The sequence below is a fragment of the Mizuhopecten yessoensis genome, unplaced genomic scaffold (assembly GCF_002113885.1).
Source record: "Mizuhopecten yessoensis strain PY_sf001 unplaced genomic scaffold, ASM211388v2 scaffold7479, whole genome shotgun sequence".
In the NCBI taxonomy this organism is placed as follows: domain Eukaryota; kingdom Metazoa; phylum Mollusca; class Bivalvia; order Pectinida; family Pectinidae; genus Mizuhopecten; species Mizuhopecten yessoensis.
In genome coordinates, this window is record NW_018407068.1 from 333,073 (window position 1) to 351,128 (window position 18,056).

The 18,056-nt window shown below is 41.9% G+C and overlaps 1 protein-coding gene across 1 annotated transcript; it reads right to left on the reverse strand.

Annotated features, from left to right (window-relative positions):
- Positions 1–61: 61 nt before the first annotated feature.
- Positions 62–16,693, reverse strand: LOC110453675. The gene is made up of 9 exons (XM_021502734.1): positions 16,613–16,693; positions 15,716–15,832; positions 14,968–15,086; positions 7,488–7,590; positions 6,800–6,894; positions 6,421–6,475; positions 6,011–6,141; positions 5,551–5,784; positions 62–2,134 (listed from the first exon to the last, which is right to left on the reverse strand). Exons 2-9 carry the CDS (start codon positions 15,828–15,830, stop codon positions 2,015–2,017), a joined length of 972 nt encoding a protein of 323 aa, XP_021358409.1. The 5' UTR covers positions 15,831–15,832; positions 16,613–16,693; the 3' UTR covers positions 62–2,014.
- Between the last annotated feature and the right edge of the window lie 1,363 nt (positions 16,694–18,056).

The window sequence follows — 18,056 nt, forward strand, 5'->3', positions numbered from 1 at the left end:
TTTTTCCAGCATAACCTCTGGTTCCAGATATCTTCAAGCAATGAATAATGATGTTAGCAGTGATTGCTGATCAAAGAGGGGTGGGGGTTTACAGGTTGTCTGTCTGTCCTTAAACGTAATCTTGCCCCGTGTGCGTACTCCTTCCTGCCAACTTGACTGATTTGTACATTAGGATTTTTTTCAATGGCAAGATATTTTGTGTTTCAGACATTTTATTGGTATTGTACCTCATTTCTTAATTTTTGAGTGGAATTGAATTATTTAATGCCAATGGCATACACTTCTAGCACAGGTACAAGCCTTGTCCGTCAATACACCCAATAGTTTATATTATGGGTGTATTGACAGACGAGGTTAGTACCTGTGCTTCTAGTTTTAACATTGTTTGAGAGAATTTTAAAAGAAAGTTCACGTCCTTTATAAAGTAACAAAAACTGGAAGTATCTGATGTTTTAGAGATCATGCGTTTGTAACCTTTGTTGAGACAGTGCTAGCATATTTCAAATATCTACACAGAAGTGATTGTTATTTTTTCTACTTTGTTATAATCAACTTTAAACATGTTAAATAACCAAGTCATTTGCAGGTGTTCTGAACAGCTATGTTTATTTGGTGCAAAATGTCTTAATTCCATTAATTTTGTAGAGTCAAAAAATGTGAAATAGTCAAATATCATTTTGGGGCCTCAAAAAAGCCCAGGTCAAGTGAGTGCTGGCATATTGCAAATAACTACACCAAAGTGATTAGGTGTTTTTCCTCTACCAATTTATTTACTATAAATACATCACAAAGTCAAATGCAGGCAATCTGAGCAAATGGCTGCACTGAACTTCACAAATGCCTGTAATCAAATTAAGCGTTGGTGCAGAATCTGTTGTCCATCCAATGTTGACATTCTTTAAGTCTTCAGCAAGCTACTGGCCAGATATGATGACTTCAAGCCCTTGCCATTCTCCAGGTGCAGTTTCAATAAAATTCATAGCATGCGAAGTACTGACCAAGTGTAACGACTCTAGGCCTTGTCGATTTTCAGATGTAGTTAAAGTGGTTTAACAAAGGAGGGGTGCCCAATTTGGGCTTTCTGGTGGCTATCACCTATAAGTTTTATTTTTTGTATATTCATACCTTGGGGTTATGCCTTCATAATATGGCATGAAATGAAGATCAGCTTGGAGACCATTCTGAGATATCAGGGGGGTAAAGTGTGGGATCAAAATCACAAATGGGCGCTTTTTGGCAAAACTACATGTTATTTTTTAAAAGTTTCTTCATCATTTTGGTGTATTGCATAACACTTAAGCTTCAAATATTAAAAATTATCGAAAAAGAACAGCACATTGTTGATAAGTAGGTCACTGTGACCTTGTTATATATTGGATTAATAATGTCAACAATTCTTTCTTTTTTTGTGCCTAAATACATATTAGAACCATACAATAATATTACCAAATTGTATTAATAAGTATCTAAACCAAACCTGCTGCCAAATTCCCTTTAAATCTTTTCGATTTAATAAAATATTCTGAAATTAGCTCTAGGCCATGGTTCTTCAGAAAATATGTTTGAGTGCGAAACTTGACCCGTGACCTTCAATGAATCAAAGCCATTTCATTTTCGCAAATAAGTGACAACGAGACCTTGAAAAGTCATAAGTTTACTTTGTTTTCTCATGCCCCTATTATCAGTGCAGTGGCTTAAAGAATATTCACAATGAAGTGCTAACTCTGCACAATGAAAATCCATCACAATGACCTCCATAGTGCGATCAGTCAAGCTGTCATCATGTTTATAGTAGTTACTTTAATAGGGCAGTGCATGCAGGTCCTGTTGTGGTTGGGATTTCTTATATAGTGGTAAATTATGCTGACAATAGTTGCGGCACCTCATACTGCATTTTATCCTCAATAGTACTTATGCTGATGTATCGACTTATTGGCAATATTTGTTGCGCCTCAATATGACTTAGTCATTTTAAAGTGGCGTTGAATTAATATGGATATCAACTTAGTTGTCCTCATGGTGCTAGTAGTTGGGATGCTTCAATCATTCCTGCATCTCGAAGCGCCTTCTCCAACTCTTTGCTGTTAGTCTGACCTCCGGACTTTTCTCTATACTTCATTAAGATCAATGTTGCCTGAAAATACAATTGAAAGGAAAGTCATTGATGTTACAATGGATTGATCTTAATGACTATAACTTTGCATGTCTTCTCGAAAATCTGATACAAACTAACATTACTTTCATGAAGATGATAAACATTGGTACAACTTAACACTGTCCTATCCTGATACAAATGGGTACTGTTCTATCCTGATACAAATGGGTACTGTTCTATCCCGATACAAATGGGTACTGTTCTCTCCTGACACAACTGGGCGAGACCTTGAAAAGTCATAAGTGGGTACTGTTCTATCCTGACACAACTGGGTCCTGTTCTATCCTGACACAACTGGGTACTGTTCTATCCTGACACAACTGGGTACCATCCTATCCCGACACAACTGGGTACCGTTCTATCCTGATACAAATGGGTACTGTTCTATCCTGACACAACTGGGTACCGTCATATCCTGATACTAATGGGTACCATCCTATCCTGACACAACTTGGTACCGTTCTATCCTGATACAAATGGGTACCATCCTATCCTGACTCAACTGGGTATCGTCATTTCCTGATACTAATGGGTACCATCCTATCCTGACACAACTGGGTACCATTCTATCCTGATACAAATAGAAACCGTTCTATACTGACATAACTGGGAACCGTTCTATCCTGATACAAATGGGTACCATCCTATCCTGACACAACGTGGTATCGTCATATCCTGACACAACTGGGTACCGTTCTATCCTGATACAAATGGGTACCATCCTATCCTGACACAACTGGGTACCGTTCTATACTGATACAACTGGGTATTGTTCTATCCTGACACAACTGGGTACCGTTCTATCCTGATACAAATGGGTACCATCCTTTCCTGACACAACTGGGTATCGTTCTATCCTGATACTAATGGGTACCATCCTATCCTGACACAACTGGGTACCGTTCTATACTGATACAACTGGGTACCGTTCTATCCTGACACAACTGGGTACCGTTCTATCCTGATACTAATGGGGACCATCCTATCCTGACACAAATGGGTACTGTCCTATCCCGATACAACTGGGTATCGTCATATCCTGATACAAATGGGTATCTTCGTATCATTATACAAATGTGTACCGTCTTATGCTGATACAACTGGATACCGTCCTATCCTGACACAAATGGGTACTGTCCTATCCTGATACAAATGGGTACCATCCTATCCTGACACAACTGTGTACCGTTCTATACTGATACAACTGGGTACCGTTCTATCCCGACACAACTGGGTCCCGTTCTATCCTGATACTAATGGGTACCATCCTATCCTGACACAACCGGGTACCGTTCTATACTGATACAAATGGGTACCATCTTATCCTGACACAACTGGATACCGTTCTATCCTGATACAAATAGGTACCATCCTATCCTGACACAAATGGGAACCGTCTTATGGTGAAACAAATGGGTACTGTTCTATCCCGATACAACTGGGTATCGTCATATCCTGATACAAATGGGTATCTTCATATCATTATACAAATGTGTACCGTCTTATGCTGATACAACTGGATACCGTCCTATCCTGATACAACTTAATTGATACCATCCTATCCTGATACAACTTGGTACCATCCTATCCTGATACATCTCAATTGGTACCATCCTATCCTGATACAACTTGGTACCGTCCTATCCTGATGGAACTTGGTACCGTCCTATGCTGATACAACTGGGTACCGTCCTATACTGATACAACTGGGTACCATCCTATCCTGATACAACCTGGTACTGTCCTATCCTGATACAACTGGGTACCATCCTATCCTGATACAACCTGGTACTGTCCTATCCTGATACAACTGGGTACCCTTCTATGCTGATACAAATTGGTACCGTCCTATGCTGATACAACTTGGTATCGTCCTATGCTGATACAACTGGGTACTGTCCTATGCTGATACAACTGGGTACCGTCCGATAAGATGGTACTGTCCTATCCTGATACAACTGGGTACCCTTCTATGCTGATACAAATTGGTACCGTCCTATGCTGATACAACTTGGTATCGTCCTATGCTGATACAACTGGGTACTGTCCTATGCTGATACAACTGGGTACCGTTCTATGCTGATACAACTGGGTACCGTCCTATGCTGATACAACGGGGTACCGTCCTATGCTGATACAACTGGGTACCGTCCTATGCTGATACAACTGGGGACCATCCTATCCTGATACAACCTGGTACTGTCCTATCCTGATACAACTGGGTACCGTTCTATGCTGATACAAATGGGTACCGTCCTATCCTGATACAACTTGGTACCGTCCTATGCTGATACAACTTGGTACCGTCCTATGTTGATACAACTTGGTACCGTCCTATGCTGATACAACTGGGAACCGTCCTATGCTGATACAACTTTGTACCGTCCTATGCTGATACAACTTGGTACCGTCCTATGCTGATACAACTTGGTACCGTCCTATGCTGATACAACTGGGTACCGTCCTATGCTAATACAACTTGGTACCGTCCTATGCTGATACAACTTGGTACCGTCCTATGCCGATACAACTTGGCACCGTCCTATGCTGATACAACTGGGTACCGTCCTATCCTGATACAACTGGGTACCGTTCTATGCTGATACAACTGGGTACCGTCCTATGCTGATACAACTTGGCACCGTCCTATGCTGATACACCTTGGTACCGTCCTATACACAACTTGGTACCGTCCTATGCTGATACAACTGGGTACCGTCCTATCCTGAGAGACTCAAGTCAGGATTACGAGCACTACTGTGTTCAAATTTAAGGAATGACAGGTTCGAATGAATCCGGAAAGGAATTGACAAGCTAGACAGGCACAACTTGTTTAACAAATTAACTTATTTCAGTACTAAGCGATATCATCTAGATAGGAACCAAGAAGGATTAAAGTAGCCAGTGAAACTCTTTGTCGTAGAGTCGTAGATCTTTGGAAATGTCTACCAAATGACGTAATTGAAAATGCAGTATGACGCAATCGGATAATGAAACACAGTTGAAATCGTAACTAAAGAAGTATTCTGCTAGTTATTGCTGTCGACATAATGGTTATACCAGAGACATATAAAGCCAGTAGTATATATACATCTCTGGTTATACCAATGCGCCATAAAAAAGAACCAGAAGCCCCTATAAATCAAAAGAAAACACACCAGGAACCCACATAAATCCTGTGTCGTTCAGGATGTCCCCTTACATACCAAACTATGCCGTTAATCAGGACTGCTGTATAGCATCTTGGGTATTATGTCACAGCAGATAAAGTCCACCCATGCTTATGTTACAAAGCCCTTTCCGGGACAAAATCCTGGCTACTTGAAAGGGAATTTTACCGTTCTCTTTGTTCAATCAATCCGTTTAAATTTTGTTAATTTGTATTTAAAACTAACCAGATGCTTATTATCCCGAGATTTCCCCTTCAATTCGTCATAGTCCTCCTTGGTGAGGCCAAGCTTATTGCAAAGGCGTTCCAGATCCTTGGTATAGATCTTATCTGTCAGGTGCTTGATGGTACGGTCGGACGGGCTGGCTCGTGCCGTCGAAAACCCGCCGATAAAGGTGCTCGGTGAGGGGGTCGGTGCCGCGCTAGTTTCTCCACTGGCCAGCGCCACGTCCATCTGGAACTGTACAACGCAATATCTTGTAAGAAAAATACATAGAAAACAGTTTGTCCATTTTAGTATGGAAATTGGGAAATGATTTCCAGTATGGAGTTTCAGTGGAAAAGGATGAGAAAGTTTTAGTCTAAGGGGATAGTTAGTCTAAATTGAAGGGGATAAAATGGGATGCAAATGGATGCTAATCTTAGAGAAAAAGTGGTTGAGGGTGAGCATTATTTGCAATACCAACCTCGGGTAAGTCTTCGTAGAGACGTTCCCTCATGTAATTTGGCAACACTTCGAACTGAAGAACTTGCTGAAGTATTTCTTCAGATATGGCTCTTTTAATTCCGTCGACAAACTCCTTCTCGCTAAAGTTTCCTGTGTAAATTTTAGTTGAAATTTTAAATGAATTTTAAATGAATATAGAAGCTTTCTTCAGATGCTGTAGAGATTTTTTTAATCATTTTTAATAACCAACATGTGTAACACTTCGATAACTGAATGCAATATTAAATGTAGCAAAACATAACGCAACGCCCATTCAGTCTGTAATATGGAAGAGCCTCGTCTGTCAGGACAATAACCTAGTATTTACAATATTCAGTATTATACGAGTTACCAACGAAGAATAATACGAACGTTGACTGTTGAACTCACCATTTTTGTCCGAGTCCATTTGGTTAAACACGACGTCCGCAATTCCAGGTATGGCCTTGCAAAAGACTGACATTCTTACAAACATGCAATAAGGAAATGTCCATTAACTAGAATTCCTTCAAAATTCGAGATAATATCTAATAAAAAAAATCTGTACTTTTACAAATGTTTCAAATGCGAAATAGTACGTTTGACGTTAAAGTGATGTCAATTTTTGTTCGGTTTTATTGTCGTCTGATATCTTGCATAAGAAAAAAACTATGGCCATAGTTCAAGGGTTGTGATGAGAAATCGGCGCATCTCTGTCCGTTATAAAAAGAAGATAAATATGTACAACATGTCGCCTGTAAGCTCTTGATATGGCCAAAAATACGCTTACCTTTTTATCTTCTGGGTTGTGATATACTATTTCCAAGACCTTTATAAAGTTTGCCCGTGTCACATTCTTTGCACTTCCTAGCAGGTTGAAAATAGCTGAAGCAGATAAAACAACCATAAAAAACTCTCAGAATGTCCCACTTAATATTAATCGTGCTTACTTCAATATTAATCTGAATAAAATAAAAAATGGCCATTTAAAAACGTTTATATACGATATCGACATTTCGTCATTCTGCAGGACTGGTATATGCACAAATAAAAAATTCCAACTACATACAAAAATTACTATAACTCGTGCCTCCCACACAGAAATGTCCTTCATACAACAATTACTATAACCCTCGTGCCTCCCACACAGAAATATCTTTCATACAACAATTACTATAACTTTCGTGCCTCCCACACAGAAATGTCCTTCATACAATAATTACTATAACTCGTGCCTCCCACACAGAAATGTCCTTCATACAACAATTACTATAACCCGCGTGCCTCCCACACAGAAATGTCCTTCATACAACAATTACTATACCCCTCGTGCCTCCCACACAGAAATGTCCTTCATACAACAATTACAATAACTCTCGTGCCTCCCACACCGAAATGCAAACCTCAGAGTTTGGTTTCTTTGGTTCTATTACTCAGTATACAACATACTCTTCTGCCTTGCACACAGAAGTACGAACCTCGCAGCTTGGTGTCCGTGTCTCCAGCCTCACACCACTTCATCCCTCGAAGGAAATTCTCAAATGTCAACTTCTTTTTACTAGACAGGAACATCTTCAATATCTAAAAAAAAAGTTCTAGATTTTTAAAAAGTTCAAATACGTTTTCAAGTCTTTGTTATGATATTTCAACAGTACTATTATTGTGACTAGCCTGTCTTAAACATTTAATTATCAATAAGGTATTGTCTGAACAGCCTCATAACTAATTATTGGTCATATTAAAAAATGCATGCAACAGACGCACACATTTTTTTTTAAATTTGGTAATTCATAACAAATGCCAACTATGAATTGCAATGCAATATATATTTTTTTTCATTCTAGGACTCAACGGTGATGCTAGGGGCCAGACAAATAAACAATCAAAATTGTCTAAGCTACTGTTGAAACAGAGGGGCATGTGCGTAAAACCCCTTAATTTATTAATTTAAAAATGTAGAGGAGTACTATTCATTTCAAATTAAATCATCTGTAAAGTGTGTATATTATATCATCTGTAAAGTGTGTATATTATATCATCTTATATCATCTGCAAAGTGTGTATGTTATATCATCTGTAAAGTGTGTATGTTATATCATCTGTAAAGTGTGTATATTATATCATCTGTAAAATGTGTATATTATATCATCTGTAAAGTGTGTATGTTATATCATCTGTAAAGTGTGTATGTTATATCATCTGTAAAGTGTGTATATTATATCATCTGTAAAGTGTGTATATTATATCATCTGTAAAGTGTGTATATTATATCATCTGTAAAGTGTGTATATTATATCATCTGTAAAGTGTGTATATTATATCATCTGTAAAGTGTGTATATTATATCATCTGTAAAGTGTGTATATTATATCATCTGTAAAGTGTGTATATTATATCATCTGTAAAGTGTGTATATTATATCATCTGTAAAGTGTGTATATTATATCATCTGTAAAGTGTGTATATTATATCATCTGTAAAGTGTGTATATTATATCATCTGTAAAGTGTGTATATTATATCATCTGTAAAGTGTGTATATTATATCATCTGTAAAGTGTGTATATTATATCATCTGTAAAGTGTGTATATTATATCATTTGTAAAGTGTGTTTATTATATCATCTGTAAAGTGTGTATATTATATCATCTGTAAAGTGTGTATATTATATCATCTGTAAAGTGTGTATATTATATTATCTGTAAAGTGTGTATATTATATTATCTGTAAAGTGTGTATGTTATGAACCGTGCTACTACTCAAAAGATGTAACTGTGGCCATCAATGTTTTCATCAATGAAATAATTTACTTCAATAAAGGAAAATATAATATACACTTTTTACCGTTTTAAAATTACGCCGAGATACAAAAACTGTCCATCCATTGAGAAATGTGTCGTGCCCCATTTCACTCGTCCCTTGACAAAAACATCGTTTGTAAAGGGATATACTCACCGGTTTGTGAAGGCGTCTTGTTTGATAAAACAACCTCATTCTTTACTCATGAGTTTACTCACCTCTCCCTTGAACAATACACTTTGAAGATGGCGTCATAGATGTTGGGTGTACTCGCCCCCTTTGAAGAAGGCGTCATATTTGTGGGGTGTACTCACCCCTTCGACGAATGCATCATTTTTGTGTGGTGTAATCACCCCTTTGACGAAGGCATGCTGTTTGTGGGGTGTACTCACCCCTTTCACGAAGGCATACTGTTTGTAGGGTGTACTCACCCCTTTGACGAAGGCAAACTGTTTGTAGGATGTACTCACGCCCTTTGACGAAGGCATACTGTTTGTGGGGTGTACTCACCCCCTTTGACGAAGGAATACTATTTGTGGGGTGTACTCGCCCCCTTTGACGAAGGCATACTGTTTGTGGGGTGTACTCACCCCCTTTGACGAAGGCATACTGTTTGTGGGGTGTAATCACCCCTTTGACGAAGGCATACTGTCTTTGGGGTGTACTCACTCCCTTTGACGAAGGCATACTGTTTGTAGGGTGTACTCACCCCTTTGACGAAGGCAAACTGTTGGTAGGGTGTACTCATGCCCTTTGACGAAGGCATACTGTTTGTGGGGTGTACTCACCCCCTTTGACGAAGGCATACTGTTTGTTGGGTGTACTCACCCCTTTGACGAATGCATACTGTTTGTAGGGTGTACTCTCCCCTTTGACGAAGGCAAACTGTTTGTAGGGTGTACTCACCCCCTTGACGAAGGCATACTGTCTGTGGGGTGTAGTCACCCCCTTTGACGAAGGCATGCTGTTTTTAGGGTTTTCCCACCCCCTTGGACGAAGGTAACTGTCTGTGGGGCGCACTCACCCCCTTTGACGAAGGCATCCTGTTTGTGGGGTGTAATCACCCTTTTGTCGAAGGCATACTGTTTGTAGGGGGTACTCACCCCTTTGGCGAAGGGAAACTGTTTGTAGGGTGTACTCACCCCCTTGGACGAAGGTAACTGTCTGTGGGGTGCACTCACCCCCTTTGACGAAGGCATACTGTTTGTGGGGCGTACTCACCCCTTTGACGAAGGCATACTGTCTGTGGGGTGTACTCACCCCCTTTGACGAAGGCATACTGTATGTGGGGTGTACTCGCCCCCTTTGACGAAGGCATACTGTTTGTGGGGTGTACTCACCCCATCGACGAAGGCGTCATATTTGTTGGGTGTACCCACCCCCTTTGACGAAGGCGTCATATTTGTGGGATGTACTCACCCCTTTGACGAAGGGATACTGTTTGTGGGGCTTACTCACCCCCTTTGAAGAAGGCCTCTGTTTGTGGGGTGTACTCACCCTTTTGACGAAGGCATACTGTCTGTGGGGTGTACTCACCCCCTTTGACGAAGGCATACTGTTTGTTGGGTGTACTCACCCCTTTGACGAAGGCGTCATATTTGTTTGGGTTCTCACCCATTTGACGAAGGCGTCATATTTGTAGGATGTACTCACCCCTTTGACGAAGGCGTCATATATGTGGGGTGTACTCACTCCTTTGTCGAAGGCATACTGTTTGTAGGGTGTAATCACCCCTTTGACGAAGGCATACTGTTTGTGGGGTGTAGTCACCCCCTTTCACGAAGGCGTACTGTATTTGGGGTGTACTCACCTCTTTGACGAAGGCGTTATATTTGTTGGGTGTACTCACCCCCTTTGACGAAGGCATACTGTTTGTAGGGTGTACTCACCCCTTTGACGAAGGCAAAATGTTTGTAGGGTGTACTCACCCCCTTTTGAACGCCCTTTGACGAAGGCAAACTGTTTGTAGGGTGTCCTCACCCCTTTGCCGAAGGCGTCATATTTGTGTGGTGTACTCACCCCCTATGCATCATTTTTGTGTGGTGTAATCACCCCTTCGACGAAGGCATACTGTATGTGGGGTGTACTCATCCGTTTGACAAAGGCATACTTGGGGTGTACTCACCCTTTTGACGAAGGCGTTCTGTCTGTGGGGTGTACTCACGCCTTTGACGAAGGCAAACTGTTTGTAGGGTGTACTCATCCCTTTGACGAAGGCGTTCTGTCTGTGGGGTGTACTCACCCCCTTCACGAAGGCGTCATATATGTGGGGTGTACTCACTCCTTTGTCAAAGGCATACTGTTTGTGGGGTGTACTCACCCCCTTTGACGAAGGTATACTGTCTGTTGGGTGTACTCACCCCCTTTTGACGAAGGCGTACTGTCTGTGGGGTGTACTCACCCTTTTGACGAAGGCGTCATATTTGTTGGGTGTACTCACTCCTTTGTCGAAGGCATACTGTTTGTTGGATGTAATCACCCCCTTTGACGAAGGCATACTGTTTTTGGGGTGTACTCACCCCCTTTGCCGAAGACATACTGTTTGTTGGGTGTACTCACCCCTTTGACGAAGGCGTACTGTCTGTGGGGTGTACTCACCCCCTTTGACGAAGGCATACTGTATGTGGGGGGTACTCGCCCCCTTTGACGAATGCATACTGTCTGTGGGGTGTACTCACCCCATCGTCGAAGGCGTCATATTTGTTGGGCGTACTCACCCCCTTTGACGAAGGCATACTGTATGTGGGGTGTACTCTATCCCTTTGACGAGGGCATACTGTATGTGGGGTGTACTCTACCCCTTTGACGAGGGCATACTGTATGTGGGGTGTACTCACCCCCTTTGACGAAGGCATACTGTTTCTGGGGTGTACTCACCCCGTTTGGCGAAGGCATACTGTCTGTGGGCTGTACTCATCCCTTTGACAAAGGCGTCATATTTGTTGGGTGTACTCACCCCCTTTGCCAAAGGCGTCATATTTGTGGGATGTACTCACCCCTTTGACGAAGGCATACTGTTTGTGGGGCTTACTTACCCCCTTTGACGAAGGCATTCTGTTTTTTGGGTGTACTCACCCCTTTGACGAAGGCGTCAAATTTGTTGGGGTTCTCACCCCTTTGACGAAGGCGTCATATTGGTAGGATGTACTCACCCCTTTGACGAAGGCGTCATATATGTGGGGTGTAATCACTCCTTTGTCGAAGGCATACTGTTTGTAGGGTGTAGTCACCCCCTTTCACGAAGGCATACTGTCTGTGGGGTGTAGTCACCCCCTTTGACGAAGGCATACTGTTTGTGGGTTGTACTCACCTCTTTGACGAAGGCATACTGTCTGTGGGGTGTAGTCACCCCCTTTCACAAAGGCGTACTGTCTTTGGGGTGTACTCACCCCTTTGACGAAGGCATACTGTTTGGAAGGCATACTGTCTGTGGGGTGTAGTCACCCCCTTTAACGAAGGCATACTGTTTGTGGGGTGTACACACCTTCTTTGACGAAGGCATACTGTTTGTGGGGTGTACTCACCTCTTTGAGGAAGGCATACTGTCTGTGGGGTGTAGTCACCCCCTTTCACAAAGGCGTACTGTCTTTGGGTTGTACTCACCCCTTTGACGAAGGCATACTGTTTGTTGGATGTACTCACCCCTTTGACGAAGGCATACTGTCTGTGGGGTGTAGTCACCCCCTTTGACGAAGGCATACTGTTTGTGGGGTGTACTCACCTCTTTGAGGAAGGCATACTGTCTGTGGGGTGTAGTCACCCCCTTTCACAAAGGCGTACTGTCTTTGGGTTGTACTCACCCCTTTGACGAAGGCATACTGTTTGTGGGGTGTACTCACCTCTTTGACGAAGGCGTCATATTTGTTGGGTGTACTCACCCCCTTTGACGAAGGCATACTGTCTGTGGGGTGTACTCACCCCCTTTGACGAAGGCGTCATATTTTTGGGGTGTACTCACCCCTTTCACGAAGGCGTCATATTTGTGGGGTGTACTCACCCCTTTCACGAAGGCGTCATATTTGTGGGGTGTACTCACCCCTTTGACGAAGGCGTCATATTTGTTGGGTATACTCACCCCCTTTGACGAAGGTATACTGTATGTTGGGTGTACTAACCCCTTTGACGAAGGCATACTGTCTTTGGGGTGTACTCACCCCTTTGACGAAGTCATACTGTTTGTAGGGTGTACTCACCCCTTTGACGAAGGCGTCATATTTGTTGGGTGTACTCACCCCCTTTGACGAAGGCGTCATATTTTTGGGGTGTACTCACCCCTTTCACGAAGGCGTCATATTTGTGGGGTGTACTCACCCCTTTGACGAAGGCGTCATATTTGTTGGGTATACTCACCCCCTTTGACGAAGGTATACTGTATGTTGGGTGTACTAACCCCTTTGACGAAGGCATACTGTCTTTGGGGTGTACTCACCCCTTTGACGAAGTCATACTGTTTGTAGGGTGTACTCACCCCTTTGACGAAGGCGTCATATTTGTTGGGTGTACTCACCCCCTTTGACGAAGGCGTCATATTTTTGGGGTGTACTCACCCCTTTCACGAAGGCGTCATATTTGTGGGGTGTACTCACCCCTTTGACGAAGGCGTCATATTTGTTGGGTATACTCACCCCCTTTGACGAAGGTATACTGTATGTTGGGTGTACTAACCCCTTTGACGAAGGCATACTGTTTGTGGGGTGTACTCACCCCTTTGACGAAGTCATACTGTTTGTAGGGTGTACTCACCCCTTTGACGAAGGCGTCATATTTGTTGGGTGTACTCACCCCCTTTGACGAAGGCGTCATATTTTTGGGGTGTACTCACCCCTTTCACGAAGGCGTCATATTTGTGGGGTGTACTCACCCCTTTGACGAAGGCGTCATATTTGTTGGGTATACTCACCCCCTTTGACGAAGGTATACTGTATGTTGGGTGTACTAACCCCTTTGACGAAGGCATACTGTTTGTGGGGTGTACTCACCCCCTTTGGCGAATGCATTCTGTCTGTGGGGTGTACTCACCCCCTTTGACGACGGCATACTGTTTGTTGGGTGTACTCACCCCTTTGACGAAGGCGTACTGCCTGTAGGGTGTACCCATCCCGTTTGACGAAGGCATACTGTTTGTAGGATGTACTCACCCCCTTTCACGAAGGCGTACTGTCTTTGGGGTGTAGTCACCCCTTTGACGAAGGCATACTGTTTGTTGGATGTACTCACCCCCTTTCGCGAAGGCGTACTGTCTTTGGGGTGTACTCACCCCTTTGACGAAGGCATACTGTCTGTGGGGTGTAGTCACCCCCTTTCACGAAGGCGTATTGTCTTTGGGGTGTACTCACCCCTTTGACGAAGGCATACTGTTTGTGGGGTGTACTCACCCCTTTGACGAAGGCGTCATGTTTGTGGGGTGTACTCATCCCTTTGACGAAGGCATACTGATTGTGGGGTGTACTCATCCCTTTGACGAAGGTATACTGTTTGTGGGGTGTAATCACCCCTTTGACGAAGGCATACTGTTTGTATGATGAACTCATCTCTTTGACGAAGGCATACTGTTTGTAGGGTGTACTCATCTCTTTGACGAAGGCATACTGTTTGTGGGGTGTACTCACCCCTTTGACGAAGGCATACTGTCTGTGGGGTGTACTCACGCCCTTTGACGAATGCGTCATGTTTGTGGGGAGTACTCAAACCTTTGACGAAGGCATACTGTTTGTAGGGTGTACTCACCCCTTTGACGACGGCATACTGTTTGTAGGGTGTACTCAACCCTTTGACGAAGGCATACTGTCTGTGGGGTGTACTAACGCCCTTTGACGAATGCCTCATGTTTGTGGGGAGTACTCAAACCTCTGACGAAGGCATACTGTTTGTAGGGGGTACTCAACCCTTTGACGAAGGCATACTGTCTGTGGGGTGTAATCACCTCTTTGACGAAGGCATACTGTTTGTAGGGTGTACTTATCTCTTTGACGAAGGCATACTGTTTGTAGGGTGTACTCACCGCTTTGACGAAGGCATACTGTTTGTGGGGTGTACTCACCCCCTTTGACGAATCCGTCATGTTTGTGGGGAGTACTCACTCCCTTTGATGAAGGCATACTGTTTGTTGGGTGTACTCACCCCTTTGAAGAAGGCGTCATATTTGTTGGGTGTACTTACCCCTTTGGCGAAGGCGTCATATTTGATGCCTTGTACAGTAGATTCTGTGACAATTCCCTCTTTGTTACAGCCGAGCTGGCGGAACCGGAACCACAGTCTCTCCGTCTCCGCTATACTCACTGTAATATAATTATCTGTTATAAACACGCTGTTTAAATGTCAATGGCAAGACATTTACATAGAAGAGTGTTTCGGTGAAATGTCAACATTTACAGGTGATACGTCTCCGTGATGAGATCTCTTCATGTAACAACTAGGTGTCACCTTTCTGACAAGACTTCTCTACAACGGTTTATTTTGTTCTTAAAGTTGGTGTCTTAAAGTAAAGAGAGGCATCTCTACCTGTCTGATAAATGAGACTCTTCCACCCTACCGGTGCTATCTCCTAACTGACGAGAACTCCCGAACCAATCCGACGAGACAATTCCGTCTTACTACCGGAACTCATCTCTCCACCCTATTTACGAGACTCTCAAAATTACAGGAAAGACAACGTCTAACCTACCAGTGCTACTTCTCCTGTTAACTGACTAGAACTTCCATTTTGGCGAGACCTGTCCATCTTACCAGTGAAACCCGTCTCTCTACTGAGACCTCTCAGCGTTATAGGTGGTACTCTCCTGCATTACGAGTAAGATACAGTATCGATAATGGCAAGCCAACTTTACATTTATTCAAGGAGCATTGGAAAAAAATGTTATTTCGGCTTGGCATAATCTATCGTCACCATTACCATATCGTCACGTACGTTCTGTTGCTATGGCGTGGGTCGTTATCCAGTTAGAGTCCGTAGACTTAATCTTGTCCTTGACCACCAAACACTCCGAGTCAGGCAGGAATATTAAACTGGCAACGGAACCCATCACTAAAATACAGGACAGGGAAAAAACACAATAATATGCAACACTATACATGATCGACAGATAAATAGACGGTACCCGTGATAACTGATATTGTTCCCTATTCGACTGAATACGCCTCCTCTTTGCACTTTTGAGGAGTTACTGGTATCGTAATTGGAAATAAATAAAACATTTTCTATTATGCTTTGTTATATTTCATAACATATTATGGGTGGATTAGTCTAAAAAAGAAACTGTCTTCCACACGGTCGTCCGGGTTCGATTCCCGTGTGATCGAAGACTATTTATCAGAGATATTCTTCCAACCATTGACCTCCCCATGGCTTTGCATAAACATATGAAATTTAAAGAAATGTTATTGGTGGTTTATATAAATACTTGTTTTTTACGATATTTCCGAAAATTGGTATGTAATAGAGATTCATGGTGCAACTTTGAAGATTAAATATAAGGCAGATATTATAATTAGACTAGAAAGGTATAGACGGTGTAGTACCTACCCATAACACACTCTAGCGCGGTATACTTAATTAATGTCCCACTATCGCCGTGCTATCTGATCAAAACGTATTCAGCAAAACATTAAATGAACATGAATCAAATCTACAATTAATAATTGTGTTGGAATGTAACAATTATGATAGTTTAAAGAATTTATGAGCGTAAATTTCGGTACGTCTTTCTATGCAATATTGATAAAATTGGAATGAATGGTGTTATGTGATAATAGGTTTTAGATATATTTCCCACTGTACAGATAAATAATTCAGTATAATTCTTACCTTTGTAATCCGATCTCACAATTGAAAATCACATAACTTCGTCAAGCTTCTACTTCACACCACGTACACGTTCACGTTCACCACCACGTTTTAATGACGGAACCTTACTGTTGAATACCTTTGTTTCGCTTTAGAACAGGGGCACTTGTTAGTCGTATATATCTTGTATGGCTATGATAAATCCGTCGAAAAAAATGTTCATATCAATATGTTTATCAATGTATTAATCCTGTTTTGATTTAAAATCCAGACCTACACAAATTATTCTGTTTGGATGTGATTTTGTATAATGATATCAGAGTTGGAAACTGTGGAAACATGTCGTTAAGTTGATTAGACAGGTAAAATTGAGAACGGGGTGGTAAAGTGCATGGCGGGTAATTTATATCTGACAGGACTGTTCCAAACCCCTCTTAGAGTCGAGATCACAGTTCCATGCGTACGACCTCTTTGTCACGGTCGTTCCCCTCTAAGAGTTCTGTAGAGGATTGCGCTTGATAACATCGGATTGTAAATACATGCCCAGCCGAGTTCTCCATACGTACACCTCGATGTGTCTATACGTATTGGTATTAAACTGCCCGAAATTTGGGAATGCTTTCTTTATTTTACCTATTTACTTTCTTGCATATGTATATCAAATGCTTATTTTTTTGAAAATATGTAAAAGTGAAATTAATATGTTCTCTTTTACACAAATTTAAATTTTATATATGATCAGCTCAATTATTGTATGCGGTAATTTGCGTGATTTAAGATTAGCGCAAACCGTTAATAATACAGTATATAATCTAAATGAATCTCTTTCAGAATGATAACGAAGTTGCGGCGCTTGTCAATAACAAAAATTTAAGTTCCGCGAAATATAAGCGACATAAACAGTAAAACAGTGCGTATCAGTAAGTATATATACAGTAAAACCCCGATATACCGCCACCTTCCGTTCAAGGACATTTTTTGGCGGTACAACGGGTTTGGCAGTACGAGTTGTCCCTGCTAAATGACAGGTGGATGAACGCTTGTTTGTTTTGGGGCACATATATATCCAACACTTACCAATGAAAACTCAAATATACATGTATTTATGCAATTTTTAATATACACACCGTTTTTGAAAGAATAATTAGTTCGGAAATGTTGACTACACGAGTACCGCGTCGAGAGTGTCAGTTTTAGGTGCCCGTATTTAGTTTAACTTACAATTGTCAAATAATGTCTGCATAGCGGTGCCAATATTCGCATTTCTCTACTGCAAATGCCATCATTTCTGTACGTCAGACTATGTAGCCAAGTGTAAATGTTCGACTAAGTAAAGAACCGTCTCAATATCCTGTTTCTCTGCCGCACACCAGGCGGAGATCGTCAAGAGTCCGTCTCGTCGGGATTTTTTCACATCAATAATGCCATCGTCTGATAATACCTGAGTGGGTCGCAAGCATCTGCT

What these genes read in the sequence shown, in the direction of transcription:
- LOC110453675 (XM_021502734.1), bottom strand. Translation starts at nt 15,830, where the DNA reads ATGGGTTCCGTTGCCAGTTTAATATTCCTGCCTGACTCGGAGTGTTTG. An exon ending in CACGGACACCAAGCTGCGAG is followed by an intron (nt 6,895 to 7,487) that starts GTTCGTACTTCT and finishes TATCTGCTTCAG; the next exon opens with CTATTTTCAACCTGCTAGGA. An exon ending in AATGGACTCGGACAAAAATG is followed by an intron (nt 6,142 to 6,420) that starts GTGAGTTCAACA and finishes AAATTTACACAG; the next exon opens with GAAACTTTAGCGAGAAGGAG.